The sequence below is a fragment of the Theropithecus gelada genome, chromosome 2 (genome assembly GCF_003255815.1).
Source record: "Theropithecus gelada isolate Dixy chromosome 2, Tgel_1.0, whole genome shotgun sequence".
Classification (NCBI taxonomy): domain Eukaryota; kingdom Metazoa; phylum Chordata; class Mammalia; order Primates; family Cercopithecidae; genus Theropithecus; species Theropithecus gelada.
This window is the reverse complement of record NC_037669.1, coordinates 47,651,758-47,666,747: the sequence shown is the minus strand read 5'-3', so window position 1 is coordinate 47,666,747 and position 14,990 is coordinate 47,651,758. Positions and strand designations below refer to the sequence as shown.

The 14,990-nt window shown below is 45.3% G+C and overlaps 1 protein-coding gene across 1 annotated transcript in view; it reads right to left on the bottom strand.

Annotated features, from left to right (window-relative positions):
- Positions 1-2,157: 2,157 nt before the first annotated feature.
- KBTBD12 (kelch repeat and BTB domain containing 12) overlaps positions 2,158-14,990 on the bottom strand; it is a 79,086-nt gene continuing 66,253 nt past the window's right edge. Inside the window, exon 6 of the mRNA XM_025377054.1 lies at positions 2,158-5,762. Within this exon, the coding sequence (XP_025232839.1) occupies positions 5,581-5,762 (182 nt within the window). The 3' untranslated portion in view covers positions 2,158-5,580. The remainder of the gene's footprint in view (positions 5,763-14,990) is intronic.

Below are 14,990 nucleotides of genomic sequence, written 5' to 3'. Positions count from 1 at the left end.
GCTATGGGAAACAACAAGAATTTCCAGCTCTGGGTGACTTGTTAACAAAATTCTGCTACACCCATGATGGACTACTGTGCAGGTGTTAGAAACTGGCAGATCCACACGCTCCCATATGGAGCACTGTCTTTAAGAGATATTGTTGGTGAAAGAATAAGTTAGAACCATGTCTTTTGTGTGTGTGTGTGTGTGTGTGTGTGTGTGTGTGTACATATATGCATGTGTAATTATCATAAAGGAATATGCATATATATTCCTTTATAGTACATATACTCCCTTAATACAGTATTTTTCTTCCATCAAAAGAAAATTTGATGGAATACACCAGAAGTTGGCAAGCTTTCTCTGCAAATGGCCATAGACAATACAGAAAGCAGCCACGGATGATGCAGAAATGAATGAGCATGGCTGTGTTCCAATAAGACGTTTACCAAAATGAGTGTCGGGTGGGACTTGTAGTAAACAAACAAATATGTTGAAGATCTGAGAGAAAAAGCAATACTGGATAAATAGCTAAGAAGTGACTCAGGTTCATAAACCATCAGCTTTCAGTAGCCCTGAAGAAGCTACCCTACTGCAGTGAATGACAACCTTGTCACCTGACATCCCAGGGACCAGGGACTGTCTGAGTCCTCCTCTTTGGCAGGGGTAACAAATGCCATCCTAAGAGAAGGTGGCATTGTCAGGGAAGGTTGGAGTACTACTTAGGAAATGCTGGGCTACAAGTAACTCCAGGTGGCCTGAACAATAAGAAGCATTTATTGTAACAATTAGCACCTGGCAAAAAGCCTCCCACCTGGTTGGTTTAGTGGTTCAATTACATCACCAAGGTCCCGGATGCTGCAGGGCCCGTCCCCCTCTGTGGATCACCTGCAGCCGTCTCCAGCCACCTCTGTTACTACTGCAGGGCGGTGGCTGCAGGTGCAGGGGGTAGGCTGACTTGCTAAGCAGCAAATAGCCCATCTCTTCCTCAACATCGCTTTCAAAGGTGAGAGAAACTTTCCCTAGCCCCTCTGCAAACTTGCCTTTATGTCTCTTTGGCCGGGATTGTGCCACATGGCCATGTCTAACTAACCCCTGGTAAAGGAATGGGATTGTTACGTTTATTGTTATGCCTGGGTTGTGCTGGGCATGTAAGCTGGGTCAGGGTCCTTGTGTCTGTAAATGAGGAAGAACAGGGACACACTCGACTGTCTGCTAGGTAGACAAAGTGGGTGACAGGACTCTACACCCCAGGGCCTCCTCTCCTGTCTCTTGGTGCCCCGGGTGGGCCAAGGCTGAACAGCCGAAGCCACTGGGTAGTGGCTCTGTTTTAGGAACACTGATGGAGAGGCAGGTCCCCTTGTCAATAGGGTACTCCCTGAAAGATTTTCTGGTCTTTGATTTTGGCTGACTGGCCATTCTTTTCTGAACAAAATTCTGGCCTGTCCCTGCTCTCTGAATCTGACAGCAAACACAGACATCCTCCATCCTGGGCTACACCCAACCCACACTGTTGTTCTGATCTCACTGCTCAGGTTTGCCCAGCCTCCCCCTACCTTGGCCCCCAGGGCCTGCTCCACCCTGCTCAGTGGCTCTGGGCTGTGGATGATGTTCTTAGAAGACTTCCTTGCCTGAGACCGTGTTGCTGGGGTGTAAAGACCCAACTCTTGGTGTGGCCTCCAGGTCTTTTGTGAATGGTGTCTACCTTTTTGATTTTTTTTTTTTAGATGGAGTTTTTATTCCTGTTGCTGGAGTGCAATGGTGGGGTCTCAGCTCACTGCAACCTCTGCCTCCTGGGTTCAAGTGATTCTTCTGCCTCAGCCTTCCAAGTAGCTGGGATTACAGGTGTGCACCACCACACCCGGCTAATTTTTGTATTTTTACTAGAGACAGGGTTTCATCATGTTGGTCAGGCTGGTCTCGAACTCCTGACCTCAGGTGATCCGTCTGCCTAGGCGTCCCAAAGTGTTGGGATTACAGGCGTGAGCCACCGTGCCCAGCCTCTCCCCAGTTTCCTGGCTGCCCTCTTGTGCAGCACCCTGGGGATGCCCCTGCTGCCCCAGCCATCTCACGGCCCTGCCCCAGGCCTGCTGCTGCTTGTCCCCTGGCTGCCACTCCCCAACTCAAGGGACCCTCAACATCTCCTGGACTGCAATGTGAAAAACAAAATGAAAGTGATCTTTTATTAGTAAAAATTTATTCTGTAAGTTCAAATGTGAAGCATTTGCTCATTATGAAGTCAGGGAGAACAATGCCACCGTGTTGAACACACTGGGTTGACAGCTGCAGGCTTCTGCCAGCCTAGCATCTCAATTACTTCCTTATTGTGTTTCCTTGCTCAGTGTCAAACAATCCTGTCACAAAGATAAGAATTAGCAGATAGTAGAAGTTTTATAAGAGCCCATCGTGCAGTACTGCAACAGCCTTCTATTAAAGTGAAAACAGGAGTGATGGGAATATATTTCAAAGTTGAATTTCTAACGGTATCTGGCTGCAGGTGTGGAGGGTCATGTTGTTTTTAACTGCAAATACAGAAGTCAGACAAGAAGCACCAAGAACTTAAAATAGGCACTAACCCAGGCAAGCAATCTGTTGTATGGAATCAAAGAAAAATCAAGATGAGACATCTGAAATCTGTGAAGCACCAGTTTCAACCTCAGGGATTCCTCAGAAGAAGTTTGAGAAATCCTGCCCTGGATGTCTGCCTCCCTTCAGTGCTAAGCCAGCTCCTGGTCACTGCGATCCTGGCTCCAGCAGAGGTCATGCCCCTTCTCGGTCCTCCCTCAGCACTCTCTGGAAAGCTCCACTGGGACACTGCCCAGACCTCGCATTCGACAGGAATGGTGTTTACCCATTTATCTTGCCTCCCACAGGCGGGTGATGGTCTCACCCAGTGTGACCCTCAGGTGTCTCTGCTAAGCTGCCGCAGGGCTCTGAATGTGTCCATTGAGGACATTAGGGGCCTCAGATCTGAGTAAACCCTTGCTTGACTCTCAGCTGCCAACTGGAGGGGCCAAGCAACAGGGTATGGGAAATTAAGAACCATCTCAGCCGGGCACAGGGGCTCACACCTGTAATCCCAGCACTTTGGGAGGTCGAGGCAGGCAGATCACGAGGTCAAGAGATCGAGACCATCCTGCTCAACATGGTGAAACCCTGTCTCTACTAAAAATATAAAAATTAGCTGGGCATGGTGGTGGGTGCCCGTAGTCCCAGCTACTTTGGAGGTTGAGGCAGGAGAATCACTTGAACCCAGCAGGTGGAAGTTGCAGTGGGCCGAGATCGTGCTACTGCACTCCAGCCTGGCAACAGAGAGAGACTCCATCAAAAAAAAAAAAAAAAAAAGAAAGAAAGAAAGAAAAAAAGAACCATCTCAAGCCATATGCACATCTGCCCCTAAATCCCAAGGGACTGCACTAAAGCACTGAGTCTGTTTTGGGCACCTTACTTTGGGAAGTGCTGACTGCAATGATAATGACAGTGATGATAATAATAGCAGCTAAAACATGCTTATTATTTCAGGATTTCACAGACACTTTGCTCAGCACTTACTCAATCCTCACACCAACCCTATAAAGTATGTATTAATATTTTCCTTCAACTCTGCATATGAGGGAAACGAGGCTTTAGAAAGGTCATCTTGCCCGAGTTCACATGGTTAGCTAACTAGCAGAGCTGGGGCTGGAGCCCAGATCTTGAACATCTAGGAGATGTGCCATGACGTGCCAACAAGGCCTCCTCGAGCCAGGGAGATGCGGCAGCTTTCTGGACTGTTCTAGCAGGTGGAGTAGGCCCAGTGACTCTATGAAGAGGAATGCAGGGAAGTGGAGGCCCTGCGGAGGCCGTCCTCAACCCTGGGCGCCAACAGCCAACACAGCAGCTAGGAGGAACATCTTTGTATCAAGAAAAAGAACGCACAGATCAATCATGACCATCCACTGGGGAAAGAGTAAGCTCACTTTAACTCAGATTCCTGGACATGCTCGGGGCCCAGGCCCTCTGGCTGAGAAACACTGCCCCATGCTGGCCATCCAAAATGTCACCCACATGCCAGGTACTGTGAGTGCACTTGGGGCACAAGTGTGAAGAGAAAGGCGGGGCCCCCACCCTCCCAGAGTCGAGCCTACTTGGGGCCAACCTACGCTGGGTCTCCTGGTCCCTCTCCTTGGTGGCAGAAATAGGTTTCCAACAGCCTCCAGTTTTGGCAAGACCTGCTTGTCCTGCCTGGTGGGCAGCTGGAACCTGGGGGCACAGGCTAGCGGTCATCACAGTCACACAGCTCAGCACCAAACAAAGCTGTCTCTACTTAGGGTTTGTCTCTCTCTGAATTTACTGACCACTCCTGCTTCCAAAAGAGCCTTGTACAATGTGAAACTTTTTGGAGAAGTTGCTGAAGAACAGCTATGAAGATGCACTCATTGACTCCACTGTGCTTCCAGAATTAGAGATGGGAAGTAAGATAGACGGACTTCCCATGTGTCATTTAAATGTTGTTTCTAACATATATTTTGGGAGTGACTGTCTTCTGATTATGCTCAATTGTGGGCTGAAGTGGGTGGCTCCATCTTTATTGCACAAGCCGGGCCACAGGGGTGGCAGCAGCTGGAGGAGATGCTACTTCCCCTGTCCTCAGCCAGAGCCTGCTGTGTCCCTGGCTTGGGTGGCTTGGGCCAGTCCTGTTCAGCCAGGACTACCCTACAGAAGGTCGTATGTGTCTGAGAGGTGGACAAAGGCAGCCTGGGTAAGCCCACTCCAGGACACCCCCTGCCAGCCCCGGAGTGGACCAGGCTCCACCTGGAGTGGACAGAAAACCCCACATTCCCGTCCCGGACAGAGTCAGCCCAGGGCAGGATTCTCTGGCCACTGTGGTCTGGCTTGAGTGTCTCGGCTGTTAGGGGCTGGTAGCACAGCTAGCGCTGGGCTGGGTGGCATTGCTTCAGTAGAAGGAGATTCTGAAGGAGAATGGCCAGTGTTTATAAGACTGAAGCTGGAACAGAGCACAGAGAGAAGTCTCCCTTAACTCCCTATTTTGAGACAGCTCCCTGGCTTACAGACCAGGTCCAACTCCTCATTCTTTCAGGCATTGGTCATCTAGCTACAACCTATTTTTCCAGCCTTGACCGCAAACCCTGTGTCCCAGGCAATCTGGCCCAGCCAGGGTGCTGCAGACAGGTACGAGCTTTCCATATCTGGGCCCTTGCTCGGCTGTTGCCATGAACTCATCATCGACTGCCCCCATGGGACCTCTTCCTCCTCATCCTTTTGGGGCCCCAGTCAAAGGTCTGCTCCTTGGCAATGCTGTTTGTGAGTCCCCAGCAGAGTGAGAGCCTCCATCTGTTGCCCTCCTGTGGCCCTGTGCCCCTCCTGTGGCCATCATCACCTCTTCCTTGTAGTGTCTCATTTACCCTATCAGACTGGGAAGTCCCTGAAGGGAGACTCCCCATGCTCCCTGCCCAGTGCCCAGCACACACTGCGTCTTCACACACAGGCCACTACGCATGCAGTGCATATGACTGGCATGACAGAGATGCTGTGGGCCCTCTCCGTTCTGAAGGCCTTGTTTGCAGACACAGCGGGAGGTCCTCCAGCAAGGTCACCTCAGTGCTCATTGCCTTCTTCCACCAAATCTGAAGGCGGGGGGATGAGGTCTCGGGGATTCATCCTGGCCACCAGGCAGACATCATAGCTGTCATGCATGAGGACGTTGATGGCTACAACATTCCACTGGTTTTCCCATGGGTCCAGTTCCAATATTTCTTTGGAGATAACCTCATGGCGATCTGAAAAACAGCAAAGTGGGAAGACAAAAATCTTATGTGGGTATTAAATTCAGAGGCCATCAGCACCATACTGAGTAACTTCCTCCAAAAGGCAATGTCTTACTCCACTTGCTGTTACTGTAACAGAATACCTAGGACTGGGTAGTTTATCAAGAAAAGACATTTATTTGGCTCACAATTCTGGTGGCAGGAAAGTTCAAGACTGGGGATCTGCATCTGGTGGGTGCCTTGGCTGTTTCAACTCATGGCAGAAAATGGAAGGGGAGTGGGTGTTTGCAAAGAGGTCACTGGGACAGGGAAGGAGTAAAAGAGAGAAACCAAGAAAGCCAGACTGTTTTTTTTTTTTGAGATGGAGTCTTGTTCTGTCACTCAGGCTAGAGTGCACTGGCACAATCTTGCTCACTGCAACCTCTGCCTCCTGGGTTCAAGCAATTCTCTTGCCTCAGCCTCCTGAGTAGCTGGGATTATAGGCACGTGCCACCATGCCTGGCTAATTTTTGTAGTTTTAGTAGAGGCGGGGTTTCATGATGTTGATCAGGCTGGTCTCGAACTCTTGACCTTGTGATCTGCCTGCCTTGGCCTCCCAAAGTGCTGGGATTACAGGCGTGAGCCACCTCGCCCGGCCGCCAGACTGTTTTTAACAGCCCCCTCTCCCAGGAACTAATCCATTCTTATGAGAGCCCAAGTTCACCCCCAAGGGAGGGCATTAATCTATTCGTGAGGGATCCATGACCAGACACCTCCCACTGCCACACCGGGGACCAAATTTCAACATGAGTTTCGGAGAGAACAAACTCAAATCACAGCAGGACTTAAGCACCAAAAATTAATTAACAACTGAATAAAGATACTTTAAATGGAAGACAGTGTTCCTGACTTCTAAGAAATGAAGGAAGGCCACGTTCACAATTCAGTCAAAAAGTATTCAAGAAGTTCTGATGGGGCATGCTGTTGTCTCCAGATGAAAAAGTGTTCCAATGCCATACAAATGATTAGCAATGATGCGAACAAGGGTTGAAACTGCCCTATTTCCACCCCCATAGAGGAGGCGTGGCTGGAGTCATGTGGTCCTGGGCTAGCGCTGCCCTCTGAGCTTGTGTTTGAGATAGGGACGCTGTCAGCTGGGGTCCTGTGGAAACACAGCACACTCCACCTGGGCAACATGAACGGTTCAGTCAAGGGACCTTTAGAACACTGTGAGCAGGGCTTAGGAAGGCCCATGGGGGATGGCACAGTACCCAGGACTAATCACAGCAAGGAGCTGTCACTGTCCCTAGACCTGGAAGGCGAGGGAGGGAGTAGCACTGGAGCTGCAACAGGGGACCTGTCTGGGGAGCAGCACCTGGCTTGGGCAGAGAAAGACGGACATAGCCATCCTCAGCAGGGAGGCAGCAGGGAGGGCAAATACCCTGCATTTTTTCTCTTTTTATGTGAAAGTCAGGTGCAGGCAAGGGAGAGGCTCAGGAAGGCAAGGTTTCTCATCCTCACAGATCCCAGAGGCAGGAGGCAGAAGACAGGAGTGAGGGGAAGGTGAGAGTCCAGGCAGGGGAGAGTGGACACCTTAGGACTGGCTCATTTGAATAATTTCAGTGGGTGTGGGACAGGAGTGGTCTGGAACAGGAGTGGTCTCTGGTTACCTGGTGCCTGGCCCTGGGATGACTAAGGCAGAGGCACACTGTCTCTCAGGGTGTTGGGGCCAGACAGAGGAGGTGTGGCTCTGGGCTGGCTCATGTGCACAGCAAAGACGTGCTCTAGGCAGAGCCCTTTCTTGTCCTTAAGGACTGTCCAGCCTGGGGAGGGCAATCATTCCCCAAGCAGAAAGGTCTCTTAAGATGTCAAAGCATCACAATCTACATAAAATTTTAAATGTTTACAATATACCCTGACTCTCCTTTCTTTTCACCTGATAATTTCCTGCTCTTTCCTCCTGCTAACTGAACCAACCGGAAGCCAGAGAGGAAAGGAACCGTTAATGCTGTCTGTAGAGGCCATCCTGGAAGGACACAGCGAGAGGTGGGGAAGGGTAGTGGGTGAGTGTGGAGGGACAAACGGAAGGTTCCCAGCTTGGATGCCTATTTAACAATTTTATGATAACTAAAGAACATAATGTGTGTAAAGTGCCCAGCCTGGTTTCAGCATGTGGAAGTCAATTTTTGAAAATGGTCTGCGTGTGCTCATAAAGGATGCATATCCTGTAGCTGTTAGCTGTGGTGTTCCACGTGTTCATTAGGCCTTGTTATTCAACCCTTTCACATATTTGCAGGCACCTGCCAGCACTCCCAGCTCATTTTTGTATTTTTATTACAGACGGGGTTTCACCATGTTGGCCAGGATGGTCTCAATCTCCTGACCTTGTGAACCGCCTGCCTCAGCCTCCCAAAGTGCTGGGATTACAAGCGTGAGCCACCGTGCCTGGCCAAAAAGACGATCTTTCTCACACCTGGGTATGTATCACAAACATGCTGGAGAAAAAGTGGGAACTTTTGAGGAAAACTGGCAGGACACTGGATTACAGAATTTGTTTCCTCCAAAACCTAATGAAATAAATCCCCAATCCCCAAATATACTTGAACCCACTAACCAATCTCAGCAACATCAAAAGTGGGATAAATTGTTTTTAGAAGTAATTCTATTTATATCAGAATCTGTTATGTTAATAATAATGACTATTTTATTGGATAGTATTAGGTGCTTTAAATGTATGATCTCATTTAGTCTTTTGAACAATCATCTGCAAAGGATTTATTATTTTCTCCATTTTGTAGAAAAGGTAACAGGTCCAGAAAAGCCAGTTAACTTGCCTCAGGATTGACAACTGATACGTGGCAGAAGCAGGCTCTGAAGAAGCACATGGAACAAGCTGTCTTAGAAAGTCTAGAATCTGGGATGTATATCAGACAATAGTAAGGGATTATGTGCATAGGTGTGAATTTCGCACAGTAGATATATTAAAATATCCATCCAGTTAGAGATGGATATTAATGTATTTTTTGATAAAATGACCTGATTATTAGATTTTTTTTTTAAAGTACTCCAGTAAAGAAAAGTAAAAAGAAGGAAAAAAAAGTACGTTTGGAAATAAGAACAGCAAAATTGTTGAAATTGGTGTGGTCAGATTGGCTTAATTGTATTATTCTTTCTAATTTGGTATATAATGTGAAATTTCTAAAAGTAAAAACCAACCAAAAATCTAAAACAGAATTTGTATGATTTTGATTGGATTTTTATTAAATTTATAAATCAGATTGGGAAAGGTAACATCTTAACAGTTTTCTAATCATGCAGCATGATATATTTCTCAATTTTGGGAGTGGGAGAAATGTTTTATGTCTTTCAGTGTAATTTATTTAAAATAACCCATTGGCTGACTCAGAGTACTGCATTCCTCCTGGCCACAGAGGGGTAGTTTATGGATGGAATTATAATCCAATCAAAGACAACTACACTTGGCCGGGCATGGTGGCTCACGCTTCTAATCCCAGCACTTTGGGAGGCCAAGGTGGGCGGATCACTTGAGGTCAGGAGCGTCAAGACCAGCCTGGCCAACATGGTGAAACCCCGCCTCTACTAAAAATACAAAAATTAGCTGGGCGTGGGGGCGCCAAACTGTAGTCCCAGCTACTTGGGAGGCTGAGGCAGGAGAATTACTTGAACCCAGGAGGTAGAGGTTGCAATGAGCTGAGATTGCACCACTGCATTCCAGCCTGTGCGACAGAGCGAGACTCCGTCTCAAAAAAATAAAAAATAAATAAAATAAAGTAACCCAATGATTACACTAGCAATGCCAAAACTAGGGAATTCTGTTAGACCTCTTACCTCAAACCAAAAACTTTGAAATGTGCTAGAGACCGATTAATTTGAACCAAGCTTGTTTTATCTTCTCTTGTTCTATCTTCTTGAAATGGATGCTTAGTTCCTTTTTTTTCATATTTCAATGTCTTCTAACATGTGCACTTAAGGCTATAAATTTCTCCTAAAAAAGAGTGCCTCTTTTTAGAAGATTTCTGGTGCAGTTCAAATTTCTCCATAGTTTGCAATCTCAGGCCTAAGTTCTGCTTTAACCCAAGACTTATTTAGGAAAATGTTTTAACCTCTCCAGCTGCGTGTATGTGTTAGTACACGCATGTGCACTTGACTACCCTTTCACTGAATGCTTCTAATTTAACTGCATTATGGACAGCACATATTGCTTCTATAACTTCTATTTTGGGAAATATATTGAGATTTTCCTTTGTCCTAATTTTTTGTTGTTGTTTTTTGAGACGGAGTTTCGCTCTTGTTGCCCAGGCTGGAGTACAATGGTTCGATCTCGGCTCACTGCAACCTCCGCCTCCCAGGTTCAAGCAATTCTCCTGCCTCAGCCTCCCTAGTAGTTGGGATTACAGGCACGTGCCACCACACCCGGCTAATTTTGTATTTTTAGTAGAGACGGGGTTTCTCCATGTTGGTCAGGCTGGTCTCGAACTCCTGACCTCAGGCGATTCGCCCGCCTCAGCCACCCAAAGTGCTGGGATTACAGGCGTGAGCCACCATGCCTGGCCTCTTTGCTGTAATTTATGGTTAGTCAATGTATGTGTTCTATAAGTATTTAAAAGGAAGGTATAGGTTTTGTTTGCTTGGCATAAGTTTCTATATTTCTATGACATTTAAGTTGCTAATTATGCTATTTAAATCCTTGATACCAGTGCTGTCCAAGAGAACTCACTGTGATGAGGGAAATGTTCTGTAATCTGTGCTGTCCAATAGAGTAACCACTGCCCATATGTGGTGTGGAGTAATTTGAAATGTGGCTAGTGAGACTGAGAAGTGATTTTTCCATCTTATTTAATTTGAATTAGCTTAAGTTGAAATTCAGATAGATGTAAGTGGCTGCTGACCATTGTGCTGTGTTGGGCAGCTTAGTTCTGGATCTCTTTTTGCTTTAGCTTTAAAAAGTCAATTAGATCCATGGATTTCTGAAAAAGTCCATGCAAATTTTGTGGATTTATCCATTTACGTGACTGTTTCCAATAGTTTCTGCTTTATATGTTTTAAAGTTGTGTGTTAAATGCACAAGGGGTCATGCCTGTTATTTCAGAGTTCTTGGTAGCAACAACAGAAACCAATGTTGGCCGGCTTTAGCAAAATGGGGATTTGTTGGAAAGAATGCAGTTCTCCAGACTGAGGAGAGCTAGAGGCCCAATCTGGCCAGAGAGCCACCACTGTTCCTTCACACTGCCTGCTGCAGCTGGTGGGCACAACTGCAGGACACACTGCTGACCCCTCTGGCTCCTGGAGTGAGAAGCTGCTTGGCACAACACTGGTACTGTCTGTCAGAGGGTAGCTGAGGAAGGCCCCGCTCCTGGCCTTCCAGTGGGAGCAGGGCACTGCATCCACTGTGAAGGGAGAGGGCTTGGACAATGGATGGCCCAAACAATGACAGGTGTCTGGTACAATTGTGACATCTTCTCAATTATCTTCCCACCCAGGTGAAGTAGCCTTTCCCATCTCATTCACTGCACGTCTTGGAGTGCATCTTTTACCATTGCCATGGCTGGGTTTTGCTTTGTTTTGTTTTAGTTGGATGAAGGCTTTCAGTGTCCTTATTCAAATTAATGCAGGCTGGACCTTTTAAATTTTCAGAATAGATGGATTTTCTGCATTAATTTGTTTGTTTCAGTGTTTATTAGGGAGGCTTTTTTTTTTTTTTTTTTTTTTTTTGAGACGGAGTCTTGCTCTGTCCCCCTGGCTGGAGTGCAGTGGCGCGATCTCGGCTCACTGCAAGCTCCGCCTCCCGGGTTCCTGCCATTCTCCTGCCTCAGCCTCCCAAGTAGCTGGGACTACAGGCACCTGCCACCGCGCCCGGCTAATTTTTTGTATTTTTAGTAGAGACGGGGTTTCACCATGGTCTCGATCTCCTGACCTTGTGATCCGCCCGCCTCGGCCTCCCAAAGTGCTGGGATTACAGGCGTGAGCCACCGCGCCCGGCCGGAGGCTTTTTTTTAAAAACCATGTATACATATCACATCTTTCTTAGAAATCTCTTATTTACAGGGATGAAAATCATCACATTAATGCAAAGTAAAGAAGCTCATCAGTGAGTTTTCTGAACTGTGAATGAGATTGTGCTAGTTGGCAGATCTCTCCTATGGCCCCAGAGGTGAACTCTCAGGAAGAACACACATGTCAACATTTCACCCTGAAGACTTTGTGCATCTTCTTGGGGTCATTCTTGGTGCTCTCCTAAGTTTTCACTCTAGCAGAGTTCCTAAAGCTCTGCTTTAGGAGAGGAGGCCAACTTTATCCCTGTCTTGCTTAACTTATTTTTCTGTGTTTATTTTCCTTTCATCTTGTTTCCTGATTGACTTTCATTTCTATCTGGCTGTGTTTGATGCTATATGTGTTGTATTTGACCTTACTATGTTGATGATGTGATGGCCCATGATAAGCCATCTTGAATCTCATTCTGTCTTGCATGAGTGGGTGTAAGAATAAATCACTTTAGGAGAAAGCGATTGGTATTTGTAGCCACCTATTTATGTGGGTTTGGGTTCTTGAGGTATCATCCACTAACAAGGAAGAAGAAACAGGAGGATGAACCCGTGTTAGCGCCACTCAATTCAGTTAACTTTCCAGAAACAGGCACACTTAAAGCACTCATTAAGGCAGTCAGGAAACTCTCCTGCACCTTGCCACCCCAAGAGTAAGCAACTTAAAACACTGTTTTACAGGAAAACAGGCACAGATACATTATGGAATAAATAAGAAATTGACATGTTTTCTTAAGGTAAATAATAAGGCGTCATAGAAATTCCCTGTGTATGGTAGGCTGCCGTGGGCCGCACCTCATGCTTTTTAGGGGGTGCTCTCTGTTGCTGGAGGTACTTCAGTGGGGAAGTTTGAGAAACAACGCTTTAGTTTAAATTTCATCCTTGAACTCAGACTATCAGAAAACTGAAGCCATCGGGTGCTTTTTCATCCCATGTAGATTTCCTCTGACTTGCTCTTTGGTGAAATACTAGCTTGCTATTTTATTTATTTTAGGAATATTATTGAGGACATTTCCCACTACCCTATGTGAGGCTATGGGGAGAAGTTTCTCTCATGTTTAAAAGATGTGTGTCCTCTAACAAGGGATTTGTTCTTCCCTGGAGGATACTGCAAATCTGTAACAGAACATTCTTTTCCTTTTTGCTCTGGGCTCTCGTGAGATCAGAGATAAACTAGTGGTCTGTATATGGCCAGTGCATAAGAGCTTTAGGGCATACTTGCATACCAACTTTACCTCTGTCTTGCTTAACTTTTTTTTCTGTCTTTATTTTCCCTTCATCATTTCTATCTGGCTGTGTTTGATGCTATGTGTGTTGTATTTGATCTTATTGTGTTGATGATTTGATGGCCTATGATAAGCCATCTTGAATCTCATTCTGTCTTGCATGAGTGGGTGTATGAATAAATAATAAATAATAAACCATACAGTGAGTAACTGATCCCAGGCTAACTTGGCTAGCCCAGCTGGTTGGTTTGTCTTTGAGTAAGGGGTGGTACCTACCCTCTCTAGTGGTGAAGGAGCTACCTGTCAGTGAAAGAGGCAATTTAACAGCCCCTGACTCAAACAAAAAAGGGAGCATCATGACTGTCACAAATGGGCATGACCAGCAGATGGCCCTGGTCAGTGGAGGAGGCTGATCATCCGCCAAGTGGGCAAAAAAAGAAACAAATGAATGTCTGTATGTATGTAGTTGCTTACCTGCAAAAGAAGTGGAACAGAGGAGCAGAGTTCTTTATTGTTCTCTAGCGTATACAAGCATAATTATAAAAGGCTGCATAGCAACATTCTCTGTGTATGAATTTAATTAATCACAGATTTTATATTTCTATCAAATTAAAAAAATGGATATGTAAAGTCACTTTTTATTAAGGGATAATTGATATTCCATGTAATAGATTATAAATGAACTCTAACTATTCTGGGTTTATTTATAAGACATATAGAGTGTTTTATGCATCAAGTCACATGTAAGAGTTAAAACAGGAAATGGTTCTTAGACATTTTCAGAAAATGCATTAAGTTTTCTTTAACCACAAGTGGAAGGCCTATGCGATGAAATTATCTGACAAAGGGTTAGGCCCTTGATCAGCAAGTTTGGAAGAGTGTGGTAGTCTACCAGTGTGGTTCAAAAGCTCAGCCTACACATATGTATGTAGACACAAATTCCGGAACTGCCATTCTAAGTACCTAGGAGGGTATGTCCACTCAGCTTTTTATTATTTTAAAAATTCACATACAGTAAAACTAACTTTTTGGGGAGTCTAGAGTTGCCAGAGTTTAACACATGTGTAGATTTCTGTAGCCACTATCACAATCAGTTTCATTCCTCCAAGAAACTCTATTCTCTGTCCCTGTAGTTTTGCCTTTTCTAGAAAGCCATATAAACAGAATACCGTATGTAAACTTTTGAGCCTGGCTTCTTCGACTCAGCAGTGTCTCTGATATTCATCCACATGGTGGATGTTTTATTAGTCTGTCCCTTTTTACTGCTGAGTAGTATTCCATTGTATGGTTGTACCACAGTTTGTTTATCCATTTATCTGTTTAAGGACATTTGGATTGTTTTCAATATTGGCAATTATAAATAGAGCTATTGTAAATATTCATGTATCAGTTTTCATGTTAATACAAGTTTTTTTTCTTGGGTAAATACTAATACCATGTGCTGGGTCATGTGGTAAATATATTTTAACTTCATAAGAAATTGGAAACTTTTTCAGGGTGGCTGTACCATTTCACATTCCCACTGGTAATAACTGAGAGTTTTTGTTGCTCCACACTCTCATCAGCTCTTCATGTTGTATTAAAAACAGCCGTTTCAATAGTTGTGTAGTGATATGTCATTGGATTTTAATTTGCATTTCTCTAATGACTAATGTTGTTGAACATCTTATTTCACATCTATATATCTTCTTTAGTGAACCGTCTGCTCAAATCTTTTGCCCATTTATTCATTCCTGTGTTTGTTTCCTTACTGCTGAGTTTTGAGAATTCTTTCTATGTTCTGGATAGAAGTTTGTTGGACGTGTGGTTTGCAAATAGTTTTTCAGAGTCTGCAGTTATTCTTTTCATTCTCAACTGTCTTTTGCACAGCAAAAACTTTTCATTTTGATGAAGTTCAATCTATCCATTTTCCTTTATGGATCATGCTTTCAGTGTCACATGTTAGAACAATTTGCCTAATCTAAGGTCATGAA